Genomic DNA, 15,896 nt, shown 5'->3' on the forward strand with positions numbered 1-15,896 from the left:
AAGTATTTTTACTATAAATTTTGTAAATGTATCCACATATTGTATTTCTATGAAAATTATAGTTATTATTTAATCAAGTTATAAAAACCTTCAAGGTAAAAAGTTCAAAATTGATTCAAAATACATTATTAAAATTAGATAATTGAAAATAAATCACGAAACGTTAAAGCACATTAACCAAAATAATAGTTTAACCAAAAAAAAGTTTTAGCTTAGATTTTCCTTTAAATTTTGTTTAATTAAAATATCATTTTTATTGAAGTAATTATCATCCTTTGAACTTGGTTCAATTTTAGTCGTTAGATTTTCAACCGTCTAATTTTAGTTTTCGTAACTTAAATCAATTTTAAATTTAGTTTATCAAAATTAATTTTCTTTCCCAATTTATTAAAAAATGAATATATATATATATATATATATATATAGCGTGTGTATCTTTTATTGAAATTTGAAACAAAATGATAAGTGATATTAAAAAGAATTTCAAAAATCACCCAACAAACATTGAAGACTAAATTTAAGAAAATTACTTCAAATTTAAGAAAGTTTAAGATTTATGAAAAGTATAGAGAATAAAATTAGAAAATTGAAAATATATTAGATTAAAACTAAACAAACTTGAAAGTAGGAGGAGAAAAAATAATCTATGTTAATGGAGCTTTTTTTTTTTTTTGAAAAGACATTTAATGCTTGCATACAAATTTAAAAATAGAAACTTTAGGATGATGCCCATGAAAATTAAAGATGTATGAATAGACTATAGAGTGTTTCTTATTCCATTAAGTAGAGTTATTATTTCCCAATTCCCATATAGTTTATTTATTAATAAAGCTACCCCTAAAGCTTTGTGTGGGATAAAAGTAATAAAAACATCACTAAAAATAGACCATCTATGCTCTATTGGTTTGTGCAAATGCATCATCATTTTAATGTAACAATTATTTTTAAATTTCCATTTATACTTCACTTTTATTATTTATTTAAATCAAAACCAAGTTTGATTCACTTTTTGTGGGTTGATAACACCCATGAGATACTTGGAACTTCAACAAACAATGTCCTTTTAAAAAGTAGGTTTATTATTTTAAAAAAGAATTGTGTCAAAAGTCTTCAAATATTAAATATTAAATATATATTAGATAAACATTTTATTTAAAAATCAAGTAAAATAAAAGATTAAAAATATCAATCGAGGAAATTTTGATGAAAATATCGATAATATATTGATTTTGATAGGAATAAGTTTTTAAATATATATTGTTTTGATGTAAATTAATTTAATACTTTGTTTAGCTTTTGGTTTTAGTCTAAAAACATACCATACCAAACCAATGAACCAATGAAGATTGGTATGTTTGCTTATGTATCCATGATCATTTTTTATCTACTCGATGTAGAATTTTAGTAGCATTTGAACCGATTTAAATTAATTTATTGAGTAATAAAAATGTTAACTTAGAATTTTGTATGTTAGAATCAATTTTAAAAAGAAATGTTGATGAGTGAATTGATATGAGGACAGCAAATGGATGCCATAATTCAACCAAACTACTTTGTATTTAATAGGATGTCTTATTTTTGCATTAATTGGATGGTTGAGAGTCATATAGACAACACATATTAAAGTCCACTTTCAAACTCCAACCACATACCTATTTCTTTGTCCATTTCTTTTTAATGTTTTCTCTTTCATCTAACCATATTCTTCTTTTCTTTTCTTTTCTTCTTTTCATTTGTAAAATAATAATGAGAACAATGATATGAAAATGAAAATTTTGAAAAATAATGAGTTGTATCTCTTTTATTTATAAGTTATAAATAAGTAGATATATATAATAACAAAACAAAAGATTATACTTATATTTTAAAACATAGTAAAAAAAGAAGTCAAAAGATCATTAACATGAAGTTGTGAAGTTGGGCATTAAATGATTTTAAATGATGTGAGTGCCCTACACAAAATTAACACAAAGACATGCATGAGAAATTTGAGTTCACAAAAACCAACCACCTTCTTCTTTCTTCTTTATCCACACATTAAAAATGAAAGAAAACCCTTTAATTGATTCACATTTTTGCAACAAAAAAATATTACATTTATTTCTTCCCAACTCTCATGGACCTAACAATGAATTCTTATTTTCATAACTTTTATATTCATATATTTATATTTTATTTTTAGTATCCAAACTAGGACTACAAAGTTCTATTGAATTTGTATGTTTTCTGTATTAACATTTTCATTTTACTTAAATATCACTCTAATCTTAAACATTAAAAAAATTATACATTTTATATATATATAAAATTATGGTAAATAACAAAACTCTCGAAATTTCAAAGGAATAAAGAACTTAGAGGTTGATAAGTGCATATGAGTTGAGTCTTTTCTTTTCCTTTTCTTTTTTCGAAGAACTTTTAAGTCAGGGTTGAGCTATAGAAGTTAGAAATAGAATCGAAGTCTAAAAAGAATAAGAAGAAATTTATAACTTTTTTAGAAAATATGAGTGAAGATATATATATATATATATATATATATGGTCAGTTCATCAGTGGTTGATTATTAATTAACATTCAAATTTCGAAAGGGAGTGAGGAATCACATAAAACACAACAATTATAAGAGAAATTAAGAAGAAAACCAAACTATACTGATTACTAATTAGATAAAGCTTGGAAGTGAATAAGTTTGAGGGAAATTCCGAACATCAAATCCATGTTGTTGTTGATGATGATGATGATTCTTCAAGCATTTCATAGAGCTTGGATTAACCTGAAGAAACAAGTAATTTCCAGCAAAAAGATCTCCCAAATACGCTTCTCCATCTCTAAATCTCTTCACTACCTTCGCAATCGATCCTCTCATCGCATTCACCAGTCGCCATTTCCTCCTCAACAGCTTCCTCAAGCTTGGGATTCTCAGTTTCTTCAACCTCCTCCCAATCGACAAAGAAGAAGAACCCTTTCTCATTCTCATTCTGAACCACCACCGCCGCCGCCTCCATCTCTTCCTAATCCCTTCTCCTCCTCCTTCTCTAGATCGACCAAACGCCTCCTCAAACTCCTCGCTGTACCTCAGTCTCCGGTACCGGAATTTCCCAGCCGATGCGGTTTCGAGGTCCGCCATGGCGGGTTTTAGAAGGAAACAGAGAGTTGACAGTGCATTTTAAAAAGGAAGAGTGAGAGAAGTTGAGAAATTTAGGGTTTAGGTCATTAATGATTCTGGGAAATGGGAAGTTGGGATTTTGCTTTTTCTATTAATGCAAAAATAAATTCACATGCATTTGTTGTGAGAGAAAAAAAAAATAAAGTAAAGTTTATTTGTTTTGATTATTCATGTTCATATCAATATTATGGTTGTGCTCAATTATTGTTTTTTTAGAAGTATATATGAATTTATTGTTTGTGAAAACTTGTTGATGATGAGAATTAATACTAATTAAAATGTGTCCCTAACTACATAGGTAGGGTTTAGTTTAGGATATGACTTTGTTGATTGTGATGGGCTTGAATTTTGTCCCTCCTTATCTCATTTCTTATTAAATATAGAAAATAAAAGAGAGTTATATTTCAACTTAATGCATCAGTAGACTACTACTTAAAAGTAAAGTAGATTAGGGTGAGTATGGGGTTAAGAATTTATAGTGGGAGGAGGGTAAATTGCTTTGATTCCATACCTGTCTATTCGTGTTTATGAACGTGTATAGTTAATAGTTGATTAGAAATGTATTGTTGGTAATGGGTTTATGATATCCATCTAAATTATTAAGCATAACTTATACTAAAATTTTCACTAACGATAATTTATATATACAAAATAAAAATGGAATTTTCTTTTCTTGATCGTAAATTAAAAAACCTTAAATCTTTCGAGAATTGGATTTCAACAATAATAATATTTTATTGTCTATCTATGTTTTGAATTTAAAATTTTAAAACATAAAATTATATTAAATAATAAAAAAAATATAATGTTTTATAATTTACATAATACTATAAAATAATAATTTTACAAAATATCAAACACATAATAAGTTCATAAATTGGTTAATTAATAGTGAAGGCAAAGTTTAAATAAACCGTAATTGACTTTTTCTATTTAGAGGTGGATACTCCAATCTCTTAACCCTTCAATTTTTGTATTAGAAAATGCATTAATTGGTTTAATAATAGTTTCCACGTTAGGATGAAAAATCAAAATCAATTACTTTCCAAAAAAACTCACTTTCATGATATAAACACAAGTCCTAATTACTTCTTGATTGAAACTTTCGAGTAAATATGTTTCATTGACAACAATGTTACATGTCTTATTACTTAATAATAACAATACACGTCTTATTTTTTTTAAAAAAAATGTACTAGCTTTGTTTTTGATATATATTAATGAAGTAATGCAACCATGCATTAACATTCACACCAACACATATATGTATAATGTTTCTTTTTGGAACCCTAACATCAACTATATATTAATACCCTCGTACTCGTATGAGTAAATTTTATATATACAACCATAAGTTTTTTAGAATTCATATTTTCTTAAATATCATGAACTCGTTAATATTATTTTCTGATGGAGTATAGTAGAATGATTTCCTACGTATTAAACAAATTTTGCATGCTATTTAATTTCATATGTGAGGTTTGATTTTGTTAATAAAGGACATTATAGTCTAGTAAAAAATAATCTAAAAAAATGTAAAAAGTAACTTAATTAACCTTACGTCTATAAACACATTTGAAGTTGATATCCATGATATCTTAGTGTTATATATATATATATATGCAAAATCGAAAAATAAAATGAAAAATATGGATATGTTTTTTTAAAAAAATTAGAATAAAAAATAGCATTATATTTCTAAAAAAAATATAAATAACAATGTCATTTTTTCTTTAAAAAATTTAATAATATATATATGTTAACCAAGTTTTTTCTTTTGCAAATTAAAAGTAAAAAATGGGAAATTGAATTTAGGCTGAAAATGAACATAAATATTGAAATAAATTATTTGAAGCATTGTATTCACTCTACACGAAATGAACTGAAATAATGATAATTATCCATATAAGATCATTTTGGACCAAGTAACAATAATAATGATAATTGTTCGGTAAAATAATGTATATGAATTTGATTTACTCAAATTAATTATACCTCGATACAATATACACACTGTATGCAATGACAACGTTTTAAACAAAAAAGAATTTTAAAAACAATAATCCAAATAATTGTACAAGGAGGGTTTATCATTAAAATAACTAAAAATCTCAAAATATTGGAAAGACGTCTAATAATCGAAATACACTTTGATAAGTATTATCTCAAGAACAATTATTCTCTTTACGAATTGCAAAGAGACTATAAAAATTGCATCAGTAAGATACAACGACAAACTTATTTTAATTACTTGAATCTAACAAAACTCTTAGATAGTTGTTGAAATGATCAACTGAATATGACAAAAATGAGATAACTCTTTCAATGTGAAGTGGGATACTACAAATAAAAAAAACATGTTATTATTTAGAGGTTCGAATAAAATAAAACAATTTGAAAAATTGAACGATTTTTCTGAATTAACAAATTTAATTTTCCTTTTTTTAGGAAAACAAATTAATTTCCCATATATCTTAAATCTGTACACAGAAAACAACATCTAATTTGAAGGTTTCTCACTATAAATTTAATATACCTAATTAAATCCATTTTATATGTTTCAAAATTCAAATTATTTTTCGTGTAGGCATGTGCATATAAGGTCTAAAATTAAAAAGAATTAAATTTAAAAAGAAAAAATGAATGCATCAATTTTTGGAGAAACAAATTTTGTTGAGATAATGGACAATTAGGTATTAATATCTTGAAATTGCATTTGGGCAGTGACAAATGATAATAAGGTTAATAAGGTTTAGATCTGCTGACGCCATACGTAGATCCCTCTAGAAAATGGAAGTATTCGGAAAATCTTTGGCAATTTTATATTCTATCTTCCTCGAAGTTTGTGTGATGGCCACATAAAATGGCAAATTCCCATTAACCTAATCATGATTCCTCTTTATTTCTTTCATCAAACTCATGCCTTCACACATAACATAATGTAAAAACATATCATAAATTTTATTATTTTGATTCTTATATGTTGTTCTAGTCTGAAAAAATGAAATAAAATAAAAACAACTCATATACAAAACAAACTTGAAGAAATTGCATATAAATATTCTCACGATGAATCAAATTGATTAATATGATAGATCTAGAGTCTAGTCATCTAAATATAGAAGTCATAATATCATTCACTCGAAAAGGTTAACAAAATCTTAATGGCAAAGTTCAAGGCTAAAACATATATTCTTAAAAGTTTATAAACCAAAATAGTAACATATAATCTTTATGACTAAAATAGGGTTTAAACCTAAATTTAATTATATATCATATTTAAATCAATGATTGACACAAAAATTAAAGTTAGAAGGTAAAGGTAAATTTAATTATATATATTCAACACATGTAGCAAAATTTAGATCCAGTTTCCAAAGGTTGTTAGTCATTAATTATATTATTGGTAGGAGTACATCAATAAAATCAATTTAACTGAGTAATTTGTTTTATTTTTGCAAAAACATACCATATTTTTTAAAGTAGGAAAACAAAATACTAACACATTAGATTTGATGTTTTTGAAATTTAGGATTTTCTATCAATGAAAATTTTCTGGTAAATGACAAGGTCTCATCGCGGCCATCATTTCGCAATTCTTGATTCAGGGTAGTATGCCAAGAACATTAAGTAAGTTTGATCATCTTGCTTGTGGAGTTTTCGAACTTGAAGTGAGAAATTAATTCTCTTTATCTTTTGGTATTCGATCAAAGGAGTAATTGAAATCTAATACATTCTCTTGAGTTGTTTGTTGGACTGATATAGCAATTCTAGATGGGGTGAATATGATTTTTACAAATAAATGAAAACATTTTATCAAGAAGAACCGATTAAGCAAATTAATAATTTTTTTTCTAAGATGTATAAATTAGATAAGAATTTTATACAAATGCATTCACACGATCAAAATGCCTTATAAAGTGACAAACAAATTCAAGCACAAATTGTAACAATTAATTTTATGCAATGAACTATATCAACAAATTAATTGTAAAACTAAATAGGAATTGACACTAGTAATTTTACAGTGGTTTGGCATAACATTAAAACTTTCAACTGATTTTTCCATGGATTAGAGACCAACTACTAATACACCACTATTTTTACAAGTTTCACGAAAGCAAACTCAATCGTTTCCATGGATCAAGATCAAAGACTCACAAACAAATGTTTTTTTAGGAATTAAGATGAGGAACAATATGAGAAAAACTATCTCGAGTGGTAACTTAATTACACTTTAACAAACTAATCATCACAATATAAAATCTCTCTCAAGAAGAAGATAAAACAAAAATGGAGAGTTTTGAGAGAATAACGAGCTTTTCTAAGTTACGGAGAATTGAAAACAATGAAAGTTGTTTCAAATGTATGTGTTAATTTGGAGAAAAAGGTGTCTCTGATTCTGGAGTATATGTAAAATAATATAAAGTGTATATGGTAGAACTAAAGGTTTACGATAAATTGTTTACAGAAACATGGATGATGCAACTTTATGATGAGTATATGTAATATATGCCGTTAGTAAAATGATGATATTCTAGTAGTACAATATACCATAATTAATTGAAATATTAGGAAACAATTTAATTAAATTCAAAACTAATTTATGAAGACACCAAATAAAAGTTTAAAACAACATAATAAAAGTCTAATATATATATATAAAAGAAGATAAGATGTCCAGAGAATACTAATAATAATAACATACTTGTTACCAACCTCCAATAGTCATGTGATACTAGTTGCAGGTAGTTGATTGAAATAATATTTGGCAAGTGAGACCTAATTGCTGGATGATAATTTCCAAAGTAAAGTTAGGCAAAATCCAAACCAACTTGCTAAAATGGTGAAGTTCGTAGCTTGACCTACCCGAGTGGACCAATCGGATCAAATTCTAACATCATAACCATTCCTCTCCGCTTAGCTAGTCTCTTAATCAATTTCTGGGCAAAGGTTTCCCCTGAATTTGAACCCCTAATTTCGTTCTGAAACATACATATTCAATTACTCAACTAATAAAAAAAACACCAACATAGTTATACTGTGTTTCCAGCACACAAATAAACAACAAACAACTTACACCTCGGTCAGAGGCTGTACTGGCAACTCATGTTTTCATTACAGGAAAACTTTCGCTGAACTTTAGACCATCTTCTAAAGAGGACAATTGAAATGAAAAAATCAGACCACCCAAGAATTATCACTCATTCAGAAATTAAGTCAAGCAATTGCTCTGCATGCAATGTAGCATTGTCAAAACAAACCAATACCTAAATCTTCACAAATATGAATAACAACCAAGTGATGTCTCCATTTGGCAGACTGTACATCGTCACTGTCGAGCCACCGTGCACCGCCACCATCGACTATAATCCCAAAAAACGTCGGCGGCCCCTTCTTATTCGATCTACCTACTTTTTAAATTGTGTTCGTCTCTTTTTCAATCTCTCTTTCGTGGTTACCATATGCAATCTTTCTCCCAGGATGGTTTAAAAGAAAATTCCACTGTCCAAAGCGGGCAGCAACCATTTTCGAAGCTCAAATTCGTCTTACTTGTTTGAGGATTGGAAAAAATAAATAGAAAAATCAAAATCTACACCCAAAAGCCAAGGAATTCAAAAATATTAATCAAAGTTATAGAACCCCATGAAACTTCTTTGCGTCTATTTTCCTAATAGAAAAATCAGCAAAAGTGGTTGATTTTAAACGAGCTGAATAGGGAAAATTGTATAATCATTGAGAAGATAAAACTATAAATAAAAGAAAGATGAGGCGGCACGGGATCACATTTGCTTTATTGATTGATTAAAGTTTGAAGGGTAGTTTATCAATCTGAGATAAAAACGAGAAGCTCCCATTGATCATGAAATGGGAATTGCTCGTATTCCTCTACATGTATCGACCATGGGAAATTACTCCACGCCGAGCAAATAATTGTGATTCTTTTTACAATAATCCCAAATATCAATCAAAACAATGACTGATTTCAATTGCTAAACAAAACCATTCACTCTGGTCTTACAGATCTAAACTCAAATTTCCACAATGCAACTAAAAACATACAACTTCAAGTATTTGAAAATAAAAATTAAACAAAAGGGGGGAAACAACAAAACAACAATGAAGCAATGAAAATCAGTAGCTCACCATAGCTTTCGTCTTGGAATAGAAGGATCCAATAAAATTAGGGATTTCATCCTCCTTGAATCCAATCCCCAAATTGATAGGATGTGTGGAATCGTACTCGAATTCTTCAAGTAGATTGTTGATGGAGCAATGTCTCAAAATCAAAAACAGGAAAGCCATGGCCACTGCTCACGAGCCTCGTTGAAGTAGGTCATCGTCAGACGTTCGAGTGGAGCCGTTCAAGTGGAGCTATTCGATTGTAGCTAATCTATTCGCTTCGTGGGTCATCGTCAGACGTCGATCGTCGTCGAAGGTCACATCAGTCGTCGTGGCCATGGCTACCGTGGTTTTAGGATAGTTTTTTGTGCAGATGGAAAATGTGAGATGGGAATATCGTGGAGAAGAAGAGAAAAGTGGACTTTATGTTTTCTTTTCTTAATTTTTTAATTAATCATTTTTTCAAATAGGTATTCTTAACCTTTAATGATATAAAGTTATATTATTAAATTATTAAATTATTCCATATTAGAATAGATTTCATTTTATATTTAATTAATAAACTATTTCCAAATAATTTTCATAATCAAGTTATACATTACTTAATAACATAAGAAAGTTATATTTAAGTAATTAGGAAAATTTTTAAAAATAGTAGATTAATGTAAATAAAAAAATAATTTAATTTTAATTTTAAAAATTCTATATAATTAAATAATTAAGATAAAGTTATAATTGTCTAAAAAAAATATAGAAAAACCTAATAAAATAAATAAATCTTAATTTAGAACATTAGTCAAATTTAATAGTATATTTAGTTCTTTTCTCTAAATCTTTCATTCTAAAAGTTCTAAAATTGCATAAAATAAAGTAATACTCAATTACAATCCAAACTTCATTAACAAAGGAAACAAAATATTAAAAGAAAATATAATTTTTTAGAAAAAAGAAATCTCTTCAGAGAGTTGTCGATATTGGAACACAGTCCAAGATGTGTCTCTAAGTAACGACGAGTGTTTTCAAGGGTACAAAGCATGAAGTCCGGCAATATCATCATCATTCAAGTTCTTTAAAGCATTGGAATCAATATAGGGCCACATGACAGCTTGTGGAAGGGTGCTATGGGCAAGACCAAGAATATGTCCAAGCTCATGAAGTGCCGCATTCATCACATTAACCTTCTGAACTTCCATTCCTGCCGACCAAGTATCGTCGCCATCTAAGTGCAATCTCCCATCAGTTGGTGCAAAAGCATGACCCACAACTCCTCCAGGTCCATCAAAAGGCAATCCATCTGCATGATCCTTTATCTGAAAGCTGATATTAATGTCAGCACTTTGGGCATCCGAAGCTTCTGAGAATGTGAATAGTGATTGGGCTGCCCATCGAGCCATAGCCTCAGTCACTGATGGCATAAAGTCAATTGGAAAATTGTTGGTAAATACGTAGGTTAGATGGCGTTTGTAATCTGGCCATTTTAGGTTGCCGGGGAATAAAGTATAATGGGATGACATTTCAAGATCATCCTCAAGATTCTTATTTGAGTTAAATTTGAAGACATCTCGTACTCCACATCGTGGTTTGAACATTTGATCTAATGTTTCTTGGTCTAGAATCCCACTTACGTTGAGGTGAGACCATTTTTGGTATAATTTAATGGCAGATTCTAAGGAGTCGTCGAACTTGTTGCTATTGAGTTCAATAATATGGGAATCAATACTTGTGTTGTGTGATAAGTAACCATAACGTTGAAGGTATTTTTTAATGCTATGGATTCCTTCTACGTTGTCGCCTTTACGACATCCATAGAGACGTTGAGGAGATAGAATTGGGTTGTGTTTGGAGCTTACGTGAGATGCAATGGTGACAAGAACAAGGAAGAGAAGTTGGAGAGACTTGAACGCCATTGCTAAGAAAAATTTAGAAATTGTATTGATGTGGAAGGAAAAGAACTTTAGGGTTTTTTTTTTATAGAGAACTTCTGCATGAAGAAGAAAAGGAACAAAATTATATTGAGCATTGCATGGAAATTGGAATTCGGTAAAACCTACTCTTTCCTTTTTGTGGGATAAATAAATTACGTTTATTTTCTTTGTTTTTTCTTCCTTTTTTGGAGAAAAAAACCATACCTTTTTTGAAACAAAAACTTAACTTTTCGGTTAAATTTAGTTGAGCGATATTCTTGTAAAAGAGAAATAAAATCTCTTATTTAATGAAAAATATAATAATAGTGGGTTATAGATAATTAAGATATGTGTAAATTAAATAAATATTCTACCATTTTTTTTCACCATGAACTTATAAATTAAGATTGATAAAATACGTTTTTTTTTTTTTTATATGAGATCATCAATAATTTATTGAGATTTTGTTTACTTATTTAGCCAAATTGTGCTATATTAAGTAAAATTAACCATATTTTGAATTTGTTAATGGAAGTATAGATAATATATCCAGCAATTTTTATTTTAATGTTTTCACATATAAATGCGAAGTTACTTTCCTATACGAAAACCAGTTTTGTTAGATTAAATTATCTGCATTTTGAATTTCCTATATGAATAAGTACTAAAAAAAAATATTCATAGGTTAGATTGAGAGTATAAAAAAAAAGACGGGAGGATATAACATTTTTATCTAAATTAATCAACGATATAGTAAAAGTTTAAAAAAATTGCAAATATGGCAAATCTTAATAAATACAACTCAAGATAAAAGACCAAAATGTCCCTAGAACGAGGAGAAGAAGATCCATTTCACTCTTCCACCACTTCGTATTCCGATTTTAAAATAGACTTTCTACGATTTCTTCTTCTCCCAATTTTGATGCATTCACGCTTCCGTCGCTTTACGTTTTCCTTCCATCTTCCACTTTTATTTGGTCTTCTAATACATTCGTTTCATCGTCCACATTGTTTATCACTGTGATATGTGTTGAATTGTTATTAGATGTTTTAGTTTAATGTGCATCTTTTATCAGTTGTTGCATAGGGTCTATTGGTGATATGTTTCAATCCCTGATAGAGATTTAGGAGATGTTTAGCTTGTTTGACTTGCAAAGTTAGTAGAAGCTTTAGTTTAATGTGCACTTTTTGTGGGATGTTGCTTAGGGTGTATTAGTGATATGTTTCTATCACCGATAGACTTGAAGGATGTTTAATTTTGTTTGCATTAGAAATGTTAGTAGATACTTTAATTTAATGTACATTTTTTATATGTTATTGTTTAAGGTCTATTAGTGATACGTTTCTATCAACTTGAAGAATGTTTAACTTGTTTGTGTTGAATTGTTAGTAGATGTTTTAGTTTAATGTGTAGTTTTTTTATGTGATGTTACTTAGTGTTGATAGAAACTATCTCTTAAAATTTAAACTCCATTGCTTTACATTATTACTTAATAAAGTCACTCTTTTAGCAAAATAATTCTTATCAACAACAACATGTCACATCATTGAAAAATAGTGGAAGTGTGCAATTTCTACTATTGTGACCAGCATGACGACAATAACTACATTTTGATCAGTTACTTTCCTTCTCATCAATCAATTTTTTTATTTGTTTTTGTAGCCCTGCTTCAAGCTTGCAAACTAGAGGTATTGTTACACTTGTAACATTGATTAATCATAATTATGAATTTATTTTTAAAAAAATAATGTACAGTTATCATTCTAATGTTACACTCATAAAATTGATAAAAGATAGAGTCTATCACTGATGGACTAGAATACGAGTTTATCATTGATAAGCTAATTAGAGAGATCAGAAGATTTTGAAATCAAAATTAATTTAGTAAAAAAAAACTAGCATCGAGACACAAACATAAAATAATATTAGATTTATATTTTCTTTTTCAATTCATTTTTTTAATAAAACCAATTAAATTCCAAAAAAATACTTTTAAAACCAACCAAATTTAATCAAGTATCACACTTCAGCTCCAAATGTAACTCTTTGATTGGGTCGATTTAGATAATTATGTTTTTACGGGCTTGATATTTTTCTGTTTATAATCCATATTGCTTTGAATTTGTTGTTTCGAGCTCTACATGATAGACACTTCGAAACACTAAAATTATTAAGAAATAAATTTAAGTTTGTTATCATCAAGACATTAATTACTTAATTAATTATTCAAGTTTGTTATCATCGGAATATTAATTAATTAATTTGAGAGTGAGGACCAAAAAACCAACATTGTTGTCAATTTGACGGAGGTTTTAGAATTTAATATTAGGAGTTCACCAATTAAGCTTCTAATTTCAAAGTTTAGGTTTTTCATACTAGAGACCCAACCGGAGATGGATGAAAGCAACACCAACCGTTTTTCATACTAGAGACCCAATCGGAGATGGATGAAAGCAACACCAACCAAACTAGGCTTAGAGAGGTGCGACATTAACTCTACTAGATTGAGAGATCTAGCAAGAGCAACACCCAACCCTTCGAGATTGAGAGAGATGAGCAAGAAGGGTGAAAGCAAGTTAGACGGGCTATAGTGAGACTACTTTTTTTGTGTGTACAAATGTATTTTGGTAATTTTATTTAAATTTGATGTCAACCAATGAGTTATTCGACAATTTTTTTCAAAAACACTGGTAATTCTGCATTTTCCCCAAGTTTTGGGCCATCCATTCGGCTGACTCGAAAATTGCAAATGTGTAGATGAACTTGCAATGTTTTTTAGTTTTATGTATTATTTCTTTATTTTATTTTTAATAGCACTTTATATTTTTAGATTTCAAGAATATTGTATCATTAGCAATTTAAAAACATTCAACTTTATATTTCTGTTGTGTTTGGGATTCCTGAACGTGTTTGTGGGGTGTATGTGGATGCTTCCTATTTGGTTTCAAGAGATGTTACTGATATTGAGATCGTGGTAGTCAATGCTGATGGTGATACTTTGGAAACTGTTGTACTGAAGAAATCAGTTGCATGTGATCCTCCCGTTGGCGGAAACTCTGTCCATTATTCAATGTTAGATCGTAAAAAATGAATTATTATATAGATAATTTTCAAAAGAAATTCAAACTTAAAATGTAAAGTGTTAAGAGTATGTTTGGAGAAACATTTTAAATAGTTGGTAGAATTTTTTACTCTTCTTCTTTAATTTTGACATACATAAACTTTTTATACACAGATTTTTGGAAACACCAAAAACCATATAATAAAAGCTTATGATAAAGCCAACTTTAACATTTCACCCATGAGTGTGTGACAATATAATTGAAAATGTAAACTTTTCAAATAATAAAACAAAATTGAAAAACCAATTAAATAAAATATTAGGAACTAACTAGCAAATATATACTAGTACTTAACACATGCATGTGATACATGATATTTCAAACTTTTTTTCTACTGTCATCATTTGTCACATTCATCTCTCAATTATTATTATTATTATTATTTTAGATTCTCTTTGAAAATTTAGGCAAAGATAATAAAAGAAGTAAAAAGAAAATGCTAAAATAATAGAATGGATATAAGAAAGGTAGATTAATTATTAAAGATTTGTTTCTATATCATTGAATATAGAAGAAAAAATACAATGAGGAAAAAAAAAATAAACATAACCTCAACATAAGGAAAAATAAATAAAACACAATTGCTTTTATTATATATATAGTAATTAGTTGCAGGAGTGAGAATTTTAATTAGTTTTAGTTTTCCTATTATAAAAGTAATAAATTTTTACTACGAATTAATAAACATTGAAAATAATTCTAAACATAAAAAGAAAAAGGGGAAATATGAGAATGTTAAAGATTTTTGTTTTGTATTTAAAACCTAAGATTTTAATGAGTTCTATATGAAAATCTTATCTATCCTTCTTTAAATTAAAAAATAAATTTTGAAAGCAACAGGTTGTGTAAAAAAAAGATCAAGAGGAAACAAATTTTAGAAAATATATTGCAAAATTACTAAAGTTCCAATTGTAATGGAAGATAAAATCATAAATTCTATAGTGGTTTTCTTTTTAAAAATAAATAGATAAAAACATTTGATATTATACTTTCTCCCCATTTGATTATATTTAACGATAATAGGATAATTAATAATTAGAAATCATTTTTATTAATAAAACGTAAATGATAAAAGAAAGAAAAAAAACTAAATTAAAAGAAAATTGCAACAAATTGTAGGTAATTTAGGTAATGACAAATTGTAGGTAGATTTAAAATTGTCACTAATAATTAAATTGTGTGAACCCTAAAAATGAAATTTACAAAATTGAAAGATAAAACAATAAGTTTAGTAATTATTAATAAGTAATTTCAAATTTAAAAATAAAGTTAAAATATAAATTACAATAAAACCAAAATAGAAAAGCGACTAAATGAACTAAAATATTACAAAATTGGAAACAAAAAGTTTCTCCCCATTCATATGGTTATATACTAGTATGTATGTATATTTAGAATTGTTTTCTCATTAACTTATTGTTTATCAATATGATCTTATCTATTATTTTAAAGTTAAAACAAACATAGTTATAAAATAGTAATTGACATAACTTTATCATTTAAAGTTGATAAGTTGTAAAATTCACTCCTCAAGCATGTTGGTAGTTATAATTTCACCTAGTTTGTAAAAATTGAACCTT

At 27.8% G+C, this 15,896-nt stretch overlaps 2 protein-coding genes across 2 annotated transcripts; both read right to left on the reverse strand.

Annotated features, from left to right (window-relative positions):
- Nucleotides 1–2,538: 2,538 nt before the first annotated feature.
- On the reverse strand, nucleotides 2,539–3,245 carry LOC105435522. The gene has a single exon (XM_011657081.2). It carries the CDS (start codon nucleotides 3,125–3,127, stop codon nucleotides 2,663–2,665), a length of 465 nt encoding a protein of 154 aa, XP_011655383.1. The 5' UTR covers nucleotides 3,128–3,245; the 3' UTR covers nucleotides 2,539–2,662.
- A 7,063-nt stretch (nucleotides 3,246–10,308) lies between these two features.
- On the reverse strand, nucleotides 10,309–11,196 carry LOC101214804 (metalloendoproteinase 1). Its single transcript, XM_004142795.3, has one exon. It carries the CDS (start codon nucleotides 11,194–11,196, stop codon nucleotides 10,309–10,311), a length of 888 nt encoding a protein of 295 aa, XP_004142843.3.
- Between the last annotated feature and the right edge of the window lie 4,700 nt (nucleotides 11,197–15,896).

Source organism: Cucumis sativus, chromosome 5 (genome assembly GCF_000004075.3).
Source record: "Cucumis sativus cultivar 9930 chromosome 5, Cucumber_9930_V3, whole genome shotgun sequence".
Taxonomy (NCBI): Eukaryota; Viridiplantae; Streptophyta; class Magnoliopsida; order Cucurbitales; family Cucurbitaceae; genus Cucumis; species Cucumis sativus.